This window comes from Hemibagrus wyckioides, linkage group LG10 (assembly GCF_019097595.1).
Source record: "Hemibagrus wyckioides isolate EC202008001 linkage group LG10, SWU_Hwy_1.0, whole genome shotgun sequence".
Classification (NCBI taxonomy): domain Eukaryota; kingdom Metazoa; phylum Chordata; class Actinopteri; order Siluriformes; family Bagridae; genus Hemibagrus; species Hemibagrus wyckioides.
This window is the reverse complement of record NC_080719.1, coordinates 19,316,887-19,339,938: the sequence shown is the minus strand read 5'-3', so window position 1 is coordinate 19,339,938 and position 23,052 is coordinate 19,316,887. Positions and strand designations below refer to the sequence as shown.

Sequence of the window (23,052 nt, the reverse complement as noted above, 5' to 3'; positions counted from 1 at the left end):
GTGTAGACTGGCGTGTTTAGCCCAGGTGTGAAAACACCCTGACACAGGTAAATAAAGTTTAAAACACCATGTGTGTTGACGATGTGTGTGTTTATGTCTACCAGAAGGTCTCTTCTGCAGTGGGTTTAAACCTCACATGCATAGTGAGAGATGCTCTGTGTTCATTCAGCCTGTATAAGGTGTGACACAATGATTACAGCACTGGATTATCCTATGAATAGCTAGAAAAGGCAAGGCTCTGGGCAAGCATGGGTGGTGTCATTTGGTTGCAAACTATTTGTTTTCATGCTGTCACAAGGGTTTTTCTTTTCAGGTTTTGCTAACTAGGCCTTATCATGAACTTCAGACTAGATTGTATGGGTTCCACTGCTTTGTTACATGTATACAAGTCGCAGTCGTCATAGTGGATCATGGTTACAGGTTCTGTAAAAAAAAAATATCTGAAAGATAACTTAATCTCCTTTCAAGCAACAATTCACACGGGACACATCGGGATGGGACTGTCCCGGTGGCCTAGGGCGCATTTCTATGGCTGCATTGTAAATGGGATCTGATGGTCAGGTTGTGGAATGTGTGGTATGCATGCTGGAGACAACCAAGAGCTCGGCGTAGGGTTGGAGCCAACCATTATTCGTTTGTAAAAAGCGTGTATTCTAAGTGTTAGTAGTCACTCCGTGTTCTGTGTCGGTTCAATAAGGTTTCATATCTTCTAGCTTCGCGGTCAACTATTCCGACACTGAAAACAAAAACATTAGATGAGCGCTAGGCGTTGAAGCCACCCCCGCAGACCGAGTGACGAATGGATCGTTCCACAGTAGGTGGGTCTTTCCTGCGGGCAACAGAACGAAGATCAATGAACCAGGCGATTTACCGAAACTGGTTGGACGGGCCGAGGTGGGAATAAACCATCGACACGGTAATATTTTTTTGTTTGGCACGTCAAACCCTCCAAATACCGATTTTTTTTTTTCGGGAGCGACCGACACCAGAAGAGTGCGATGTGGAAAAAATACAGTTCTACTGTAGCCTAATAGACCACTGAATTCTTTTTGTACGGACATATTCTTTTATTCAGCGCTGAATCAACGACGAAGGAATTAATGATGATCTTTGCAAACACCGCCAATCCAGTGAGGACACCTTATCGAAAGCAGGTTGGTTAAAAAATATGTATATATAACAATAATAATAATACTAATAATAATAGTACAAAAGCAGTAGCGCGAGCGCGGCGCGCGATGCTGGACAGGCCATGGACAACGAGCGTGTCCAGAAGACTATTTGATTCCATGGCATGCAATTCTATTATTTAATATATTTCAGTTTTATTCACGGTAAAGGAGATGCGGGGTTAGATATTTGTCTCTCCATTTGAGTCCCGAATGATCAGACTTCAATTCAATTCGTGAATCGACACCGGAATGAATCACTATTCGACTCAGCTCTTTTAACCCGTATTGGTTAGTATTAAATTATTCAACACCACTGAGTCAAACAAGCTTCTGATGCAATATGAAATGCGTCAATCCGGTGATAGTGCTGGGATTAGTAATGAATGTTTAAAGATTTTAAAGGGGAACCGAATCAACGCCGCTTATAATCATTGAACAGACGCGATCGAAAGGTGTGTGTGTGTTTGTGTGTGTGTGTGTGTGTGGGTGTGTGTTTTCTTCTTTTTTTTAAAAAACAAATTCTCGCTTAAGTGATTCATTAACATGACTGGAGGTCATTTTAAAGGGTTTGATTCGCTAACAGATTTAACACGGAGCTGTTAATGAGGAGGGAGACATGAGACGGGGGGGGGCACTTTAAGGATGTGACCGGGAGAGTTTCCCATGGCAACTTGTGTCAAGAGAATCCTGGATGTACTCATGAATATTAATGAGTTTGTACAGTATGTTACAAAAGTTGGGCGTGGCCTGGATAGAGGGTAGGTTAGCAGAGGGCAAGAGTTCAAATTTAATATGAACTTGGATCTTTTCATCTGTGCTTATACAATATTTTGACCTTTGAGAAGAATCATCTATCTATCTATCTATCTATCTATCTATCTATCTATCTATCTATCTATCTATCTATGTTATTCATGAAATCCCCTTCAGATATTTCCTCATACTTTTTTAAGTGTAGTTCTAAAGCTTTAAATGCAATGACATACATACAAACACAAATGCCTACACACCTCCACGCAGACATTTGCATATGTTCTCACATAGCTCAGCTCAGATTAGTGGCAGCAGAGGTTAGCAGGACTCCAAGATTTCACAGTTTATAAGAACCATATGGCGCAGGATGACTGCAGCGCATAGCATGGGACCCAGGGGACACCACCAACGCTTGAAAGATGGCCCGGAAATTGAATCCGATCTTTTGCTCTCTGCTTTCCTACGTGCCTCCTCCCAATCTTTTTCCTCTCTCTCTCTCTCTCTCTCTCTCTCTCCCTCTCCCTCTCTCTCTCTCTCTCTCTCTCTCTCTATCTCTCTCTCTCTCTCTCTCTCTCTCTCTCTCTCTCTCTCTCTCTCCATCATTTCACAGACCTTCCTGTATGTACTGTATACTGCATCCTTTCTCATGACGCTTTACATAGGATCACGTTCGCCTTGAGCCAATATAATCGAAGGGAAAATGAGAACTATTTTGGCACTGTTTGAAACGAGTTCACTGCTGGAGGAGCTTTTCAAAGTAATAGCATTTCCTTGCAAAATGGTACCTTATGTTAGAGTGCGCTCAATGCCTCGTTGTGTTCCTCAGCAGGCTTTTGAGGCCTCCATGCGTTCCCTTGCTCCTTTCATGTCGAGTTGAAACACATCACTCCACGTGCATACCTTGACCTCTTCAGCTTGATCAAATGACAGGAATAATGAGCTTTGGGCTGTACGTCCAGCCTCACCTGAGCATGCACGTGTGTGGGGTTGCGAGTGTGTGAGTCACTCAACCAGAAGTGGGTCAGTGTGTCACGGAACAGAAGGACACACACCCCTTTTGGTGTTGCTCTTTCTTTTTTTTTTATGAACTGTGGTCCAACCACACACACACACACACACAGAGGTATATGCACACGCATCCCGTCCAGGAGAATGTGTGCAGCTGGATTTCAACTTCACAGCAACAGCTGTAATTCACACCACTGGGCTTTTCAGACTCTTTATTATGTTCTAGTTCCCTAAACGCCAGTCTGGTGGTGTTTTATAGGCAGCCATTTTATGTGCGCTGAGAGGGACAAGCAGAACGAGAGCTGTTTTAATGAACGAGCCTGAAACAGGAAGTGTTACACTGATGTCAGCCACAGTCACTATACTCTGCGGTGAGGGTGAGGCCTGCGCTTCCTGTATCCCCATGCTCAGCCTCGACATGTGACCCTTTTGAGAAAATACATAAATAAATAAGAGCTCTTTCCTCCTTTTTTTTTCTGTTCACACCGGTTGTTGATTCTGTATTAGTCATCCTGACTAGGCTCTGGTGTGAATGAATTTAGTGGTCGGGGGAGATGTTTCTGCTATGACTCAACTCTGCTGTGAAGTCAGGTTATAAAACTCTTTTGTATTTTAGATATTTTATCCAGCGGTTTGGTTTGTGGTTTGATCATCAGACGCATACTGATGAAAAGGTGATTCATTTCCTATGATTTTTCCAGACACACCGTATTAAATCAGATCCAGAGCTTTACCGTAGCTATTACCTAACTGGAATCCTCGGCCATTTTCTCACTAGTTACTTGTCCAAGACACTTGGAGAAGATCAAATCATAACTTCTAGTGTGTTTTGGGTTGTTTTTTTTGTTTTGTTTTTTTACTTTCCAGGAAATATTTAAGGGGCTTCATTTTAGTTTTTCATGCTAAAGGGACTGATTATTCCTAAAGAACAAAAATCATCTTAATGTCACAGTATTGTTGCAAACGTTACAGCAAATTAAAAGGGACTGTCATGAAACTATGTCTGAATTCATTTGATACAAATTATGTTATAGGAAAAGGTTCCTGATTTGAATATCTTGGCAAAATTATTCAGTGTGTTTAATATTAAAGTAACAAGAGTTAAACGAACAGGACAAGCATGTAGTTATGAGTGAGAGGACCGGACCTGTTTAACCTCCATACCTTCCATATTTGCCTTGTATGTGGATTTTATGAATTTGCAGCCACATGACCATATCGGGAAGGATCTTTTTTCGGTGATATTGGCACGGATCTGGCCGGATTGCAGGATATAGCGAGGCTGCAGAGATTTGCCTTTAACTGCAGTACAGCTTTAAACAGTAGAAGCTCTGATAAATGATTACATCCTTTCATAAGCAGCTCAAATAATCTAATATACCGTAGAGGGATAAATTCCTGTCCCCAGAGTTCAGTGCAGAGAAATAATCATCCAGCGTTCTGCTATGCTGCTGTAAGTGGTAGATTGGACAGATAGAATAGCCTGCTCAGGCAGGTACATGTGCTGGTGTGTACAGAAGAGAGAATCTGTGGTTACTGATTAGATGGTAGGGAGCTGTAGATGTGGGTGAACCCAGGCAGAACCTGAGTCTGCAATCAGCACCGCAGAGGCATGAAGGACATAGTGGTTAAGCAATTTGCCTGTTTCAACACGTGCGGCTGTGAGACTGAGGTGATGCTCATGTACCACACGCTCGTTTCCGTCCAGTGCACATGTGAGATTTTCATTCACACAGAGGATAGAGATTGTTTTTTTTTTTCCGTGTGCATCAGGATTGAACATTGGTAAGGTTGGAAAGTTGTGAGCTCGAATCCTCGGTCTACCAAGCTGCTGCGCCCTTGAGCAAAGCCCTTAACCCTCAATTGCTCCCCTGTATAAAATGCAATAAAAGAAAAAGTAAGTCTCTTTGGATAATGGCGTAAATGTTTTATGAGATTTCGAAGAATTTTCTGGAAGAAAATTTGTATTGGATCCAAATGAATTTGTTGTCTAATGTTGTCTACAGCCTCCTGTTGCACCGCCCACTCTCCCGATGGCTCCACCCAGCCCAAGCACCAATAGCAGCACGAATAACAGCAGCAGCAACAGCAGCACGACCGGATGGGAGCAGCTCAGCAAAACCAACCTCTACATCCGCGGCCTGCCTCCATCCACCACCGACCACGACCTTGTCAAACTCTGTCAGCCGTGAGTACAGACACACACACACACACACACACACAGACAAACATCTGTCTTGTTATCCCTGTGAGGACTTTCCATTGACAGAATTATTAATTAATTATTAATACAGCTAATTAATGCTAAGCCAAAACCTAAAAACCTAAACCAACCCAAACTTTAATCTCAGTACACAAAATTAAACCTTTTTGGATTTTTGGATGAAGTTTTTCTGTTTTTCTTTACTGGAAACAAGGTCAAAATGGTCCTATATATATATATATATATATATATATATATATATATATATATATATATATATATATATATATATATATATATATATATATATACATAACCTAGTATAGAAATTTGGTCTCTACTGAGAAAACAAACACACACACATACACACACACTTTCAGGAAGGAATTGTACAGCTTATTTCTAAGTATTAAATTTCAAGTTTTACAGGTAACGTTATATAAAGATAAGACAGACTGTAACATATATACAGATCAGCCATAACATTAAAACCACCTACCTAATATTGTGTCCATTAAAAAAAAGCCTCCATGGATCAGACTTTGAGATCTGGGGAATTTGGAGGCCAAGTCAACAAATTGAACATTGCCAAGTTTTTCAGTAATTTGTGCTACAGTAGCTCTTCTGTAGGAGCTCATGATCCTGTCACTGGTTCAGCGGTGGTCCTTATTCCTTGGACCATTTTTTGGTAGGTATTAACCACCGCATACTGGGAACATCCCACAAGACCTGGAGTTCTGGAGAAGCTCTGACCCAGTCGTCTAGACGTCACAATTTGGCACTCAGATTCTTATGCTTGCTCATTTTTCCTCAACTTAGAGGACTGACTCTTCACTTTCACGTGCTGTTGGAATATAATCAGTGTTATTCACTTCACCTGTCAGTAGTGTTAATGTTATGGCTGATCGGTATATATACTCGTATATATAATCTTTCCATATCTCTCTCTCTCTCCCCTCTGTTTGTCTCTCTGTCTCTTTGTCACTGTTTATAAATCTCTCACTATCTACTTCTACCTCACTCTCCCATCCTTTCTGCTTCAACTTACCTCTCTCTCTCTCTCTCCCCACTGTTTGTCTCTCTGTCTCTTTGTCACTGTTTATAAATCTCTCACTATCTGCTTCTACCTCACTCTCCCATCCTTTCTGCTTCAACTTACCTCTCTCACTCTCTCTCTCTCTCTCTCTCTCTCTCTCTCACACTCACTCTCGCTTGCTCTCTTTCACTCTCTCGTTTTCTCTCTGCTTCAACTAACCTCTCTCATACTTTCATTCCATCCCTCTCTCTTTCACTCTCCTGCTTTCTCTCTCTCTTGCTCTCACTCTCTCTAATTCAACTAACCTCTCTCATTCCTTCATTCCACCCCCCTCTCTCTTTTTCTCTCTCTGCTTCAAGTAACCTCTCACATTTCTTCATTCCATCCCTCTCTCTTTCTCTTTCTCTGTCTGTCTCTCTCTCTGTCTCTCTCTCTCTCTCTCTTTGTTTTCTCTTACTCTCTCACTCTCTCTCAACTAACTTCTCTCCTTCTTTCATTCCAACTCTCTCACTCACTCTCTTTCTCTCGTTCTCTCTCTCTCTCTCTCTCTCTCTCATTCGCTGTCTCGCTCTCCACGAGTGCCTCACGTGAGCACAGGCTGAAGCGTGTAACCCAAGGCAACATCTATTTGTGTGACTTCTTCCTAACACTGCTGCTGATGGAAACCGACTCGTGCAAGGAAAGCAGGCATGATTCAGCAAATATTTAACAAAAATATTCAAAAAAGGAAAGAAAAAGGGGTTTTCTCCTGGTCAAAAAAAAGAGAGTAGCTCTTTGCTTTCATTACAAATATACAAAACCAGTGAAGAGTTCCAGGCTGGGAATCCCACAGCATTAAAAGCCCAGATGTTTTGTGTTTGTCTATGATGGATCAGCCTGCAAGCAGTCACACATAAGATGATCGTTTTGTTTAACAAAAATGTTGTACACTGATGCAGTAATGATCTGTGTGTGTGTGTGTGTGTGCATGCGCTGAATATCATAAGTACTCATGTGAGGTGATAATGAACTATATGTACTAATAATTTATGACTATATTGTAATAACAAAAACATATAAATGTACAAGTAAATATAAAATATATCTCCTATCCTATTCTTCTGTGGTGTAGCAGTGTACACACATACCACACACTGGATTCATTTCCACTGCACACAGCACACCCCTAAATATGTTATTCCTCTCATACCAAAATCAGTTATTTTTCTTATTTATTTATTTATTTATTTATTTATTTTTGATGCTTGAACAAGGGCAAAAATGCTGGGTTTAATGAAGAAAACTATACATCCAGCTGCTCTGTGCACGTTTAAGATGCAGATGGAGTCTGCAATTAGAGGAAATTGATGCCTGGTATTGATATTTAGCATTTGGTTGACCTTTTTACCCCATAAATCCTTTTGTGCTACAACATGTCCCTTCCTGTGAGTGTGTGTGTGTGTGTGTGGGTGAAAGGAGGGGTGGTGGTTGTGGGGTTGATTGAGAGAGAGAGAGAGAGAGAGAGAGAGAGAGAGAGAGAGAGAGTGAAAGGAGGGGTGGTGGTTGTGGGGTTGAGAGAGAGAGAGAGAGAGAGAGTGTGTGTATGTGTGTGTGTGTGAAGTCCGGACATTCCCGTCATGAGTTAATTTATCTCTGGCTGCTCTAGGGAGTCCGGGCATCGCCATGGTAATTCCAGAAATTGATTTTTAAGTGTCAGCTAGGGAAGACCCATAATCTTCTCACCATGTGTAAGGTTTGAGGCTTTGCATGGTTCAAAGGTGTGTTTAATGTTTTGTACTGTCTCTTATTATGTTACACTAGAGTTGCTTTCGTTTGTTGTTTGTTTATTATTTTCGTTTGAAAGCTTTTAACACCGTTGCTAAGACCTAGACGGTCGTACAGTGGAATAAACACTTCTGTCTTTTTTTGTGACTGTGAAGAAGTTTCTAGCCGGTTTGATTTACTTTGACGTGCTCCAGGCTGACACATGCCGTCGTAGTGAGCAGGAAATGAGGGCCTCCCCCACTACACACCACCCCAGAAGAAAGGGGTCAAGGCCAAGGTCGGGTGGGCCTCCATGCTGGAGAGTCATGTGATCTGCATGTGAAAGCCTATTGGTTCCCTCTCCCAATATCTCACATTTCACAGGATTTGCCCAGGAATGCTGTTTATGTACGGTGTTTAAGCAGCATACCAAATCAGACCTTTATTCAATTTAACGTTACGGAAATTCGAGTCGCTCTGCAGACTGGTTTCTGGGTTCTGGATCATTCCTCAAACTCTCAAGGGCTTTTGTTTCTCAAGAAACCCGTTGATTCTTTCCACAGAAAGATATTGCATAGCAGTTTACAACTAACTGACGCTCCGAGTCGAACAGACGGCGTTCCGGTTTAAGAAGCAAATATAATTTGAAGGTTTTTTTCTTCCCTAATAAGAGTCTGGGAGAAGAAAGAGCAAACATGGATCAAACTTTGCAGAAACAATGACGGAAGTGAAACCTTCTCCTCTCTCTGTCCAAACTGTAGGCGTTTGTCTCAGGGGTGTTGAGAAACACACTCGACCGTGCCTGCTCTCATTCATCATGCCTCGCTCACTGCCTGATGATGGAGAACACACACACACACACACACACACACAGCCTGAGGCCATGGTCAGCACCGGGACTGTGGAAGGACTTCCTCTGAACTCTATGCAGTAATCACAGGCTGAGCTCCATCAGCAGCAGCATCTCAGCCTCTTTTCGTCACGTAATTGCTGCTTCGATTGTGCTTACGCTCTCTACATTTCTCACACAAAGCTTTCTTTGTCTCTACGTCGTACACCTTTTAAACAAGCTCAGGGACTTGTGTGTGGGTGCGTGTGTGTCATTTAGCTTAGCTCACACATTCCTTTTTCTTCATGCCATGTATGACATGTGTAGACAGACTGTCTGTCAGCAGGATGCATTTATCCTCTTTTCTCTCTCTCTCTCTCTCTCTCTCTCTCGCACTCTGTCTCTGCAGGTATGGAAAGATTGTCTCCACAAAAGCCATCCTGGACAAGACCACAAACAAATGCAAAGGTTTGTCAAATCGCATTGTGTTACCTTGTAGGGCTTCATGATAGTGGTCATAATAAAAGGATTTGTTTTTGCTTATGATCATTAGATTTAGGAACAAAACAGTTTTATTTCACCTCATATTAAAAAAATAATAATAATAATTTTACCTAAACAAACACAGGAATAGATATGATTTGAATTAACCCTGTTTACCACTGCACTGGTGTTCCATTGCACCCGCAGAATGGAAGTCTATCAGTAAACAATTTAAGCTGCTTTGTATAAGAACAAGCACTTGGGGCATCTCAGCGAGGAGAAATGGGTTTTATATCAACATTTACTTTAAACATTTCTGTGAAAAAAATAAACAATTTGCATTTTTAATGAATATATTATCCCTCGTAGGCTAGGGAAAACAGAAATACTTCTAAAAAGCTGCACGTTCGGAGGTAAAGTCCTGAGTGTCTACTTTCATATGAGCTTCATATTAAGCACCACTGTGGAGTGAGACATGACAAAGACATTCAATGATCAACAAGGACACAAGAAAAGCTATTTTTTGGCCTTTGGAAAGGTCAAGGACTAGGAAATACTGTTTAGAATGACTGGCAGGTAAATGGTCTGCACCAACATCCAGCAGAAACCAGTCTAAAGGAGTAGTGAGTGTGGGGTGTTTATAGAAAGGAATGAATCTGTAGTGTAGCTAGGATTTCATTTCAGGGGGAAGAGAGTGAGGAAAAATGTTAATTGAAGTCATCATGTGATCCATAATAACAAGTTTAATTGATTAATGAAGGGTGTGTGACATGCTTAAGCACTTTATGGTTAGAACGTTCAGGGTTGGGCTTCAAATCCTGCTTCCACATGGAGTTTACATGCTCTTCCTGTGCTTCAGGGGTTTCCTCCAGGTACTCTGGTTTCCTCCTGCATTCCAGAGACATCCTTTGTAGGCTGATTGGCATCTCTAATTTGTGTATAGTGTGTGTGTGTGTGTGTGTGTGTGTATTGCTGCGATAGCTTGGCACTCCCAAATCCTCTAGTATAGACTAGAGGATGGATAGATAGAGAGAGAGAGAGAGAGAGAGAGAGAGATAAATGGAATACTTGAGCATATTGCTTGGATTAATGCTAATTTAATGTATGTTTAATGTATGTCTTAATCACACTTTGATATCAGAAGTCCCACTGATATCCCTACACACAGAAGAGAGCTAGATTAAAAGCATCTTTCAAACACAAAAGGGGAAATCGACGAGATGTTTATCTGTCAATCTCTATATCAGTTCCTCATCTTAGCAGCTAATAGCTAAAAATGTGATTAAAGGGAGACTAAGCGATTGCTAAGAGGGAGACTAAGCATTTATTTTATGTATTTGACCTTTAGGGTGGTTATGTAAGGAGGAATCATAATGATGACTTTTATGAAGGTTATTATAATACGTGTTATTTGACACCTACGGGATATAATAAGCTATGCTTGTCACTTCTCGATCCGTACCGGAAATGCGATCTGCTCTGCGCATGCACCAAGCAACATATTGTAACATTAATAAATACTATAGTGTTTATAGAATACCGCCTGATCATAAACAAATCGATCAACAAGAACTTCCCAAGTAATAAAATGACATTGGATTGAGTAGTGATAAGCCCTAGTCCACTATTAAAGGTTAGGAACTGTCATCGAATATTTCAGGGATTCGTTCGCCATCGGAACGACATATTTTTTAATAATGGATGTAGCTTTTATTCGTTCAAAAATGTGAAAATAGAAATGTTTAACAGAAAAACTCCAAATTCATACACATGTATACCTATACACCAATATACACTAATATCTAACATTAGCCTGTTACTCCAATTGCTTTTAACTAAGTTTACAGACTCTTACAGATTGATTTATTGCGGAATGATTATGATGTGATCCAGGATTAAGGTATTACATAGTTTTAGGGCTGCTGCTTTTAGTCTGCAACAACTTCTAGTTCATTACTGTGTAAATAATGTCGTATTACTGTGTCATAACGATGTGTTTTTTTCCTCAGGTTACGGTTTTGTGGATTTTGATAGTCCATTGTCAGCACAGAAAGCTGTGGCAGCGCTAAAAAACAATGGCGTTCAAGCTCAGATGGCCAAGGTAGGATTTCCTTCTTCTTTTTTTACTCATTGGCTTGATTTTGTACCTTCTGTGTCCGTGGATTTGCACGAATATCACGGTGTAGACACGTGGACGTTAGCGCAAGCGTCTGTGATCGTACGGACACTTTGTATGCTAGGGGGCAGTGTCTCACGAACCAAGCCAGATATTTACAGAAACAGAGTATTTTGCTGTAGGAGTACACGATTTGTACTGTGCAGGAATGCGTCTACTTTCTGTGTAAAGTATGACGGCAGTTTCAGGTATTTATAATACTGCTAATAATATAATGTTATAATGTGTTGGTGCATGCGCAGAACAAAAAGTCTCCACACATGCGCAGTACAAATCGTGCTTTCGGTACGGATCGAGTAGTGAATAAACAGAAGATAGCACAAGGGATGAATTTGTTTTGCAAAGCGCTAAGGGGAAATGAGGAGGAACCCTGTGTATCAATTATTAAACAGGCAAATTTGCACCGAAAGCTTTTCTCGCAAGTCTGCGCTGAAGCCGTTTCGGCACAAAGTATTGAAGAGTTCAAATATGAAATTCCAGGAAACAATGAATTGCAGGGCGCTTTTTTTCCCCCACGTACATAGTGTCTTTTCTTTGTGTAGTTGTGCAGCGGAAATAGATCAGGCATCATACAGACAGATATAAAGCTTTATATATGCACATATTCACCGATATCTCGGTATTAGTTATCTATCTATCGAGAGAAAGAGAGAGGGGGAGAAAAAGCAGTGCTGCTGTGTGTCAAATAGCCAGGTGGCTGCTGATTGGTCGGTTTGGAGGTGTGTTCAGTTGCGTAACAAGAAGTAACACCTTCTGCTGCGTTTTTTTCTTCTTTTCTTTTTAGCTTTTCGGAATAACGAATTATAAATAATCAGTTGACCCAAAAGATAACATTTTACACAATAGGAAGGTAAAGAATTGTCTCATATCGTATCCAAAAGAGCGACATGATGTATACATTATCGGTGTCTGTGTCGAATTAGAAAGTCAGCAGGAAAAACTGACAGATATTTCCGCCTTTCATTTATAGCTGTCTGGATGTGAGAGTTTTATACAGAGGAAATCCTTTATTTTCAGACACCAAATGGCTGGTATATTTTTTTCCCCTCATGTTCTGTCTGCGAAAAGCAGAAAGCACTGGATACAAAATTCAATAAACTTTTATTGTGTATAATTGTACTGTTTACACATAAAATCTATTTGGGGCAACGGTACTCTGAAGCGCTTGAGAAAAGCCGCAGCAGAAGGCTTTAATTCATGAAGGAACACACCTCCACACCGACCAATCAGCATCGACCCTGGCTGGTTGACGCACAGCAGCACTGCTTTCTAGAGGACAGCGTGAGTCTGCCTCTGTGAGTCACATGACTCTCCTTTTATTTATTTATTTATTTATTTATTTATTTATTTATTTATTTATTTATTTATTTATTATTTTTAAACCTAAGACAGATGAATGTGAATGTGCGTGTCTTTCATCTCGTCATCTCTTTCTGGCTCAAGCTGTGCTGATTCTCATTCACTGTCACCCATTTTAAGTGTATGTGTGTGTGTGTGTGTGTGTGTGAGCGATAATCCAACTGCAAAAGCCTTCTTTTTTTACTGCATTGACCTCCTCCCACTGCTTCTGCGTTCGTGTTCAATTATTCATCACGTCTCCTCTTCTAGCTTTTAGTATCTGTTCTAGTGCATTGATCAGCTACTTTCATTTCTACAATCCTTTGCTCATGCGCTCATTTGTGTGTTCGACTCAGTACGTTTGTCTGATTCACTACTTTTTTTTTTTTGGTATGCTGCTTTCCTCCGAATGAGGAGGTTCAATAGTCAGTCAAAGGCCGTATGTTAATCCGAGTTTGTCACCATGACTACGACCTCTTACTAACTAGGGGGTTATTGTGGATAATAAATCCAGGGCACTATTATAAACCAAATTGCTTCATGGAGAAAGAATGTCAGATTTGCCTGGGGCATGCTGGAGCTCAAATTCGGTCTGACATGTTGTTCTTGGAATCCAGAGCGCACCATTTTCCCGTCAGAGAAGAAGATTTCAACGGAAAGAACGTGTATGGCGATCCTCTGACCATGTTGGTCAAATTGTCTTCAAATAATATAAATACAAATCTGAATTAGCTAAAGATTAAGCATCATTTTCTGGAACTGGGGGTCCTTTTGCAGGGTTTGATTCTGCTCAATTTTGCCTCAGTGGTTAGCGTCATTGTGCATTGTCCTGAGATGCTTTTACTGTACACATCCTCTCGGCTCCAACCAGTCTATGTATTCTCCGCTAATCTCTCTCTTCAAGATGTTTCCACTCACCTGTATGTGTAATCTCCCACCGTTCTCCGCCATTTTGTGTAATCTCTAGGAGTATTGTGAAGATCTGCCGTGTTTGAACCACCGAGATGACGTTTTTCCTCATTCCACAGTCAATGTTTGACATTTTAGCGCTCTATCATGCTGACTCAAGATTCCGTACAGTCACAGGGCACAATCTCACACACACATACACAACAGAGAGTTTAGAGACAAACGCATGTCTGAATGCATGGAGAAGCTGGAATAAACCAAGGTAGCATGGGGAGAACCTGCAAAGTCCACACACACACACACACACAGGTTGGAGGTTGGACTTGAATTGTTTAATCTGTGCACACAAATGTCCCACAGTCGGATTGGCACCTCTCTTTAAGAACAACAGAGATAGCAATCATAGATCATTGGATTTAAAGCCCACCTGACTTTGGACATTGGTAGCACTTGAGAACTTGATGCTCTGTAGCTTAATCATGTTACTCTGTCGTTTGTGTTACAGCAACAGGAACAGGACCCGACCAACCTGTACCTGTCCAACCTGCCAGTGTCCATGGACGAGCAGGAGCTGGAGAACCTCCTCAAGCCCTTCGGACAGGTCATCTCCACCCGCATCCTCAGAGACGCACACGGTGTGAGCAGAGGAGTAGGCTTCGCCAGGTCAGTGTGTGTGTGTGTGTTTGTGTGTGTGTGTGTGTGTGTGTGTTTGGTCCCCATCTGGACAGAATCAGTGTGTTCAAGTTCAGCCATGTATGCATTTAAACTAGGTCAGTGCCACAATTTTATTCTCTGTACACAGTGTTAATATTTCTCTCTCTCTCTCTCTCTCTGCATCACCTTTGCATGTGTCTGTCTCAGGATGGAGTCTACAGAGAAGTGTGATGCCGTGATCTCTCACTTTAACGGGAAGTTCATTAAATCCGCGTCTGGAATGCTGGGTAATTAAAAAAAACCTCGTCACTGTTCATCTGATCTGTTACCAAGTGTTAGAAATCTCAGGCTAGCTGTTTGTAAGCGTGCGCAATGTGTTTTTAGGCGCATCAGAGCCACTGCTCTGTAAATTCGCTGATGGAGGACAGAAGAAGCGACTGAGTCAGACTAAATACGTCCCTAACGGACGAAACTGGACACGGGACGCCGAGGTGAGACTAGTAAGTCCGTCTCCTGTGCTTTATTGTACGTGTGTGTGTGTGGGTGTGTGTGTGGGTGGGTGTGTTTTAATATCAGGATTTTGATTTTGAATCCTGATGACTCTGCTTTTTTTTTCTTTTCTTTCAGAGTGGGATAACATTGACCTATGACCCTAATGCTGCTGCGCTCCAAAATGGGTAAGATGTGCCATATGTTATCATTAAAGATTGAGAAAATAGAGAAGTCTATCTAGAGTAAAATCTTCCTGTTTCCTTTGGGCTGCAATTTAGCGTATTAATAAATATCACTAAACATAACCGCACGACAGAGGCGTGTCTTCATGACAGCCGAGTCTGACCTCGGATTTAAGAGCATCTTCTTCCAGTGAGGAAGTCTAGTGCCATTGTCTGACGATGAAAGAACAAAACAAACGTCAGAAGCATTTTCTGTGTCAGGGCTGTCTGATCTTATCCAGAAAGAGCAGGTGTGGGTGGGGTTTATGATCCATTCAAGCAGAACACCTGAGTCTATTGAAGATAGAGATCAACTAATTCAACAGGAATCAGGCACGCCTTCCTGAAACATGAATGTTTAAAATCAACTTCCTGGAATTTCTGGAAGTTTCACAACAATGTGACGTCTCACATTCATTAAACCGATACATAATAAAGAATTACTGCTCCGGAAACTTCCACACTCTGAAACGGTCACAGCCGTTCATATATTCTCTCAGGTTTTTCACGGCTAGTAATGAATTCTTTACTATGTGTATGGATGGTAAATATGTTTCTGCTTGTCGTAAATAAACATGGAGTGTGTAATTACTGAGTACACAATGGGTGAGTCAATAACTGTCATAATCTGTAACACCTTCAGGTACTACGCCCCTCCCTACAGCATGGGGAACAGGATAATGACCCAGACTGCTGTGTCTCCCTACATCTCACCTGTCTCCACTTACCCGGTATGACCTCTCTCTCTCTCTCTCTCTCTCTCTCTTTGTCTCTCTCCTCTTACTCTCTTTCCCCCTCTCTCTTTTTCTCTCTCTTTGTTCTCTTGCTTTCTCTCTCTCTCTCTCTCTCTCTTTGTCTCTCACCTCTTGCTCTCTCTCCTCTCTCTCCCCTTCTATCTTTTTCTCTCTCTCTGTTCTCTCTCTCTCTCTCCTTGTCTCTTACCTCTTACTCTCTCTCCTCTCTCTCCCGCTCTCTCTTTTTCTCTTTCTCAGTTCTCTTGCTTTCTCGCTCTCTCTCCCTCGCTCTCTCTCTCTCTCTCTCTCTCTCTCTCTCGCTCCCCTTCCCTCTTACTCACTCTTACTCTTTGTCTCTCACCTCTTTCTCTCTCTCCTCCTATCCCTTGCTCTCTCCTCTCTCTCTCTTTTTCCCTGTCTTGGTCTCTTCCTCCCTCTATCTCTTTCCCTCTCTCTCTCTCTCTCTCTCTCTCATTGTCTCTTTCCTTTTCTCACTCCCCATCTCTTTCTCTCTCCCCTTCTCTTTTACTCTCTCTCTCTCTCTCTCTCTCTCTCTGCTCCATTTTTTTTTTGCAAACAAACCTCGTTAATAACAGCTCGAGTGTTTTATTGTCACGATCGAGTGCTTGCACCATGAGTGTATGATTATAAATAGGTTCAGTTGCCATTGTGTTACAACCGGAGATTCTCCTGTGACGAGGAGGACACAGCAGCTGTGTCTATGTAGTTAAGAGACTTTTGTGCTGAGTCGCTAGCTTTTATACAGCACCTGCTCTCAACTCTCTCTCTCTGTGTGTGTGTGTGTCTGTGGGTGCACACTTACAGGTTCAGAGTCCCTCCTGGATGACACATCAGCCTTACATTATGCAGCATCCGGTAAGAGAGAACACTCAACTACTTTCTCTTTTAAAATGATTCGGGTTCTAGCACCGAAATGCAGCTTTCTGTAACAGAGAACCGTCGGTTCGGGGGGCGGAGTCTCGCAGGTGGCATGACAAGAAGGTTGTGTTTGTTTCCTGACCATCATTTGAAAAGATGTGAAACATGTGGGCCCTTTTGAATGAACGTTGCGATCTTGAACAGTGCGATCAGTGGATGCTGTGTTCTGAACCAGAAGTGGTTGGAATGTAAATTTAAACCTTTTACAGTTGTTATTTTGAAGCACTGGAAAAACTCATTCATCTGTTAAGCAGCTCCCATGAATTTCATGATCATATTTACACATGATGTCAATAAATCAGCTTCATCTGTAGCCCAATATCTGCAAACTCCCACATCTGATTATGTAAAGTGTGTGTGTGTGTGTGTGTGTGTGTGTGTAAGTGTGTGTATGTCAGTTTATGTGTGTGTGTTTGTGTGTGTGTGTCGGTCTGTGTGTGTATATATGTCAGTTTATGTGAGTGTGTCAGTTTGCGTGTGAGTGTGTGTCAGTTTATATATATATGTGTGTGTCAGTTTGTGTGTGTGTGTGTCAGTTTGTGTGTATGTGTCAGTCTGTGTGTGTCAGTTTATATATTTGTGTGTGTGTGTGTCAGTTTGTGTGTGTGTGTCAGTTTGTGTGTGTGTGTCAGTTTGTGTGTATGTGTAAGTCTGTGTGTATGTCAGTTTATATGTGTGTGTGTGTGTGTGTCAGTTTGTGTGTATGTGTCAGTTTATGTGTTTGTGTGTGTATTTTATTGTGTGTGTGTGTGTCAGTTTGCATGTAAGTGTCTATATATCTGTGTGTGTGTGTGTGTGTGTCAGCCTGTGAATGTCAGTTTTAAATGTATGTCAATTTTAAATGTGTGTGTATGTGTGTGTGTCAGTTTGCATGTATGTGTGTATATATGTGTGTGTGTGTGTGTGTGTGTGAGATAAGGATGTTCAGCTCCAGAAATAACAAGGATTTTTTTCAACAGATGCTCCTAACCCAGTCTCTCTCTCTCTCTCTCTCTCTCTCTCTTTCTCTATCTCTCTCTCTCTGATTTCGTTTTTTCTTTTCTCTCCATTTTTAATTCATCAGCTCGCTCTGACGCACCATTTCTTCTTTCTCTTCAGGGAGCTGTGCTGTCGCCCTCTATGGAGCACCCCATGTCTCTGCAGCCGTCCTCCATGTTGGCTCCTCTGACCCAGCAGATGGGCCACCTCTCCTTAGGCGGCACTGCCACTGTGAGCTCCACATGAACAACATCAATTAATACCAGTTCAGAGATACTTTTAATAGTTATTTAATCATCATTTGTGTTTGTGTTTTTTCCAGTTTATTCCGGCAAATACACCTATGCAAGGAGCATATATTCCTCAGTATGCTCATATCCAACCCGCTGCCATCGCCACTGAGGTACATCCTGTTCTGCGCTGCAGTGTACAGAAGAAAACACAATAGGAAAACAATCAGTGTTGAACATTTTCCCAATAATGGAACGTTCCATATTTGTTTTGTTGCTGTTATAAAGCAATTTGTCAACGGTTGCCATTTTAAAAGCATTAATAGTTGTTACTTTAGGGATTTTCACACTTGAAATAAATCCCCATGGGTAAACTTTGGGTAAACCTGAGTATTTATAATCTGATGTGTCACACTGTACATTCCTAAAACCTGGCTTAACCTTCTTATTTGTGCCGTCAACAACCATGATTGGATACATACAGCATGCAAGAGCTTTAAATAACTAAAAAATGTTGCCATGTTGTTACCCAAATCCTCCCTGTCTGCTTTAACCCTCCTGAGATGTCCAAGAAAACAAGGACTAAAACACAGAGGAGGAAATACTATGAATATTTTCATGGAGAGAGGGAAAGGCTGGTGTTTGATTGTTCAGTATGGTCAATATTTACTGCTCTGTCCTCTTGGGTTATTTAGTGACAGCGTCTAGACGACTGGATGCACCACTTTTTGACTTGCATGAACAACTAAGCAGTTACGAAAGCCTAGCCTTTATTTATGTATACATTACAGCACAGTGGAAATTCTTTTCTTCACATATCCCAGCTTAATAAAGCCGGGGTCAGAGCACAGGGTCAGGAATGATACAGTGGAGCAGTAAAGGATTAAGGCTCTTGCTCAAGGGCCCAAGAGGTAGTGCTGGGGTTTGAACCCCTGACCTTCCTATAAGTAACCCAGAGGAGGGTCACAATTACAGCTGTAACATTCTAACACGGCATTGTAAATGTTTAGGTAGATGTTTTCATAACCCCAGGTCAATAGCTGTGCTAAGTGTGAAACCTTCCTCTACCTGGGGTTTCGAGCGACGATAACCATTATAAAACCAAGCATTATAAAAGCTATAAACAGTACTTCCAGTACTCAGCAGACTCTCTTTTCCTCTCTTTCTTGAAGTTAATACAATAAAAAAACAGTTGGCAAGGACCACAACAAGCACAACGTTTTCCGTCCTGTTCAGGGGAACTTACTGACTGCTACAACACTGGAGACTCCTTCCATAAACGTAAAATTGTCTCCTAACATTAAACAGGAATTTCTTCATCACATGAAACCTCCTCAATGCAAGTCCCTGTGAATTAGCTGTTGCTATAGAAACGATATACAGAGTCGTGCTGTTAGAGAAAACGAATCAACATCTCCTGATCAGATCCAATTCAAGAACGCCGTGGTAAAGACACCCAGTTTATCCAATGCCTCCAGAAGACGTTCAGGCCTGGCGGTTTTCATTATAGCTGGCACGCTGCCAGGCGTGAGCATCATGTCTCGCCGTAAGCCATCTGTCGAAGAGTAACACGTGACACAACTCCCACGCTATAACACATCCTGTGTATTTTGTACTATGCATTATTCATCAGTGTATTATCTTCTGATTTATGAGACCCGTTTGCGTTTCAGGATCCCAGCGTGCAGCCACAGGATGTGAACTCCAGCGATCCCTCCACCTACCCATTCCAACCGAACAAGCAATAAAAGGGTAAAAAAAAGCATCTTTAGTCTTATTCTGTGTGTTTAATAATTACTTATAGATCTGGGTTTTGTCCACTTTCACACTTGTCCAGTTCACGGTTCATGTGACATCAACACCGCCTTGTTTTCTCATTTTCCAGGTGAGGAGTTTGGAGGCGGAGTCAAAAGAGGGCTGCTACGACTTACAGGCTTATCTTCCTCGTTGAGGAAGTGACATCACAGAGGAAAAGACACGTTTTTTTGCACAGGTTCCAAAAAAAAACCCACACAAAACAAAACAAACAAAAAAAACGCAGAAGTCCACGGTTTAATCAACTCCGACAACCTCAAAGACCCGCAGCAGGTGCATCAGCAACCAAAACAATGCAACTCATCACAGAAAGACAGACAGGCACGGCAGAGAAGTAGACGTTTTATTTTGCTAATGAAAAGGAAACAAGACGAACGCTTATTTTTTACCAAGGACTTCGGCACAGACCAAAGTCTGTGAACACTGGACTCCAAAAAAAAAAAAAATGCAGTGTGCTAGTACCTTTAGATGCATGAGAGGACTTTTTAGTATGGTTTTTAGTGTGTTTTTACTGACCGTTTATCACACACACATAAACACACACACACACAAACACAAGAAAAGAAAATTTGCTGTGGTAGTAGCAATGGGGAGGTTTCTTTTTTGCTTTTGTCTTCCGCACTTTGCCTTCTTGGTATGTAGTAACAGTAATTTGCCTTGTAAATACTGTAGAGCGGGGTTTTAGATGATAACGCTCCACGGCTGTTGTTGCTCTTCTCTCCTGTCTGTCAAAGCGGATAATTCACACGCTTTACTCTAGGCTGTTCTCCAAATGCAGGTCGTGTAAAGTGTGTGTGCGTGTGTCACGGGAAAGACGAATTCTGCTGTCCTCCTTCTGCCTTCTTTTTTCAGTCAAACTCGATGTGGTAGTTGTAGATGAAGCTGTTGTTAGTTTGGGAGGGGTGGTTATAGTGGGTGGGGTTATGGAATGTGGGGCGGGGCTTGATGGGTGAAGAACGGGAGTATAGATGATAGTGGAAGCGCTCGAGCTTGGGGAGATACACCGTTCGTTATTAGTAGTAGTTTTTCAGAGAGCAGATTATGATGCTTTTTGTTTTGTTTTTATTCAATGGCAGTTTTTCTTCCTTTTATGTTTGAACACAGTGTGTAGAAATTTCTTGTACTGAGAGGCAGAAGTGCAATGTTTCTTTAGCTAGAAAGCAAGAGTTGTACAGAACAAGAGTAAAAAAAAAAAAAAAGAGGGAGAGAGAGATCCATTTTTATAACGAATTCAATCATGGGGAGGTAAATCCTGGATTTTTTTCTGTTTTGTTTGCGATTTTTCTTCCGCAGTTATCCCTCCAGTTCATGGCAATATTAAGGGCTGCAGCTGTCAATCAGAAGCGAATCTAAAATGCAGTGACTTTAGAATTGAATCAGAAATGCAATTCTGTTATAAACAGAGCGTGAGAGAGCGGATAGGGTTCGTAGAGATAGGAATAAATCGGAAAACGGCGGCCAAGAAGCTCTTAGGTGTTCAATTTAAGATCCTGCAGAGAAAAGAATTAAGGCAATAAAAAAAAAAAATATATATATATATATATATATATGTAAAGCAAGGCAATTCAGATACTTTCCACCAAAGACCATCAAAATGTTCCCATTGGTATAGACTAACGCTAAAGGAGCAGGTGTAAGCTTGATATATGTGGATATTTGGAAATTGTGCCTTTTTTGCCAACTCGGTTATGATTAAGTTTGTATTTACTTACAGGCTCAGACATGAAGGATCTGAGAATAAGAAGAAATGCGCGAAACGCTAAACTAATCAAAGGCTAATGATGCAGATTCGAAAGCGGCTTTGGTTTTCACCTAGATAGTTCCAACGGAGTCACGTTTCGTTTCGTTTCCTTTCGAGTTTTTGCAGCTGTTTTTCTTTTGATGTCCAGGTCAGCTTGGCCGTCGATCTACCTCAGAGTTGTATCTGTTGTCTGATTGGTCAGGTTTGCAGGTCTATCCTGCCCAATCAGGAGGAAAAACACCAGCTCTGGAGCTGGGATCATACAGGACTTCACATTTTAACACATCTGTTCATCCACTTCTTCAAAAGGAAACATTTGTGGTTTTATTCGTGTCTTTTTGTTTTGTTCTTTTTTCTTTTTCTTTTCTTTTTTTTCTTGTATTTTGATGTTCTGCATTTGGCCATCTGGAAAGTTCTTTAAAAAAACAACAATGTGGGCCTCTTTGTTCTGAAAAAGCTGTGGCGGTTTTGACAAGCCTGTGTGACTGCTTTGAAAAGAATTTTTTTATGACTATGTTTGATGAAAAGATGAATTATGTTCTGTATCCAAACAGATCGCAAGCTCTACCGGGTCGCTGCAGTCTCGCTCAGTTTACCGAGGCTTAATCGAAGCAACCAAAGTAACACATTGTCATTGTGAGAAGTATCTCGATGAGGGACGTTTGTTTTGGGGGGTTTTTTTTGTTTTGTTTTTTCAGTTTCACCTGGCACAATCTTTCATGTCAACATTGAGCGATTAAAGGGAAAAAATGGTTCATGAAGCAAAGAAATGCTACACAGGTTTCACAGAAACGGTGACACTTTCTTTTTATATTGCTTCATTGTACACATGCCACACTTTTGTCAGTGGTAACTTGTACGTCCGACAATAACACCAACAACAACAAAACCTGCTCCTGTGTTTTGTTTCTATTCTTCAACCTGTCAATTATTATTATTATTTTTTTTAATTTAAATGCTTTTTATCTTTTATTTCTATGATGAATTCCTCTGTGAAAAACTTTTGAATTAAAGACAGAGCTGAAACCTGCCCCGGAACCTCTGCTTTCCACCGTTTTGCCTGTGAGACGTGATAAAACCTGATACTGATACTGAAACCTTGAGTCTTGTCTAATCGGCTGTGGATCTACCGGTGATAGACTACAACTTTCAGAAAAAAAATTTTTTGCTTCAAAAAAATCCTGCTCGTGTTTCGGTTTTTTTTTTTTTTGTTTCTTTTTTAAATTTAATCTTATTGGAATTCTGTTTATTCATTTATTTATTTGTTTGTTTGTTTTATTTATTTATTTTTTTTTATTAGAAATAATGGCTTGTTCTTGGAATTTTACATCAATTACAGAGGGTGACTTAAAAATCCTAAAAGAAAAATATCGTTTTCGTTAAAATGAAGAGATTTTTTCCATTAACCATTTTATTCATATTTAATAATTCATGTAAGACATGGACCTGGGATTTAAACAGTTCATTTCACTGCCAGACAAAAAAAATGCTGTTTCTTCAGTTTAAAAAAAAAAAAAAAAAACAGTGGAAAAATTAATTTTAGGATTATTAAAAAATAATCCTAAACCCAAATAAATCCTATAAGGGAACTTATAGAA

At 41.0% G+C, this 23,052-nt stretch overlaps 1 protein-coding gene across 2 annotated transcripts; it reads left to right on the top strand.

The window, feature by feature from the left end:
• Positions 1–739: 739 nt before the first annotated feature.
• On the top strand, positions 740–22,484 carry rbms1a (RNA binding motif, single stranded interacting protein 1a). 2 transcript variants are annotated; one of them, XM_058400840.1, is made up of 14 exons: positions 740–1,154; positions 4,940–5,121; positions 9,154–9,212; positions 11,237–11,328; positions 14,156–14,313; positions 14,512–14,591; positions 14,689–14,795; positions 14,932–14,981; positions 15,661–15,748; positions 16,577–16,627; positions 17,789–17,899; positions 17,991–18,071; positions 19,572–19,650; positions 19,784–22,484. In XM_058400840.1, the coding sequence occupies exons 1-13, from the start codon at positions 1,101–1,103 to the stop codon at positions 19,644–19,646; spliced, it is 1,188 nt and encodes a 395-aa protein (XP_058256823.1). In that variant the 5' UTR covers positions 740–1,100; the 3' UTR covers positions 19,647–19,650; positions 19,784–22,484. The 2 variants fall into 2 exon arrangements, with proteins under 2 accessions (XP_058256823.1, XP_058256822.1); XM_058400839.1 differs by having other exon boundaries at positions 758–1,154; positions 14,689–14,804.
• Positions 22,485–23,052: the final 568 nt, after the last annotated feature.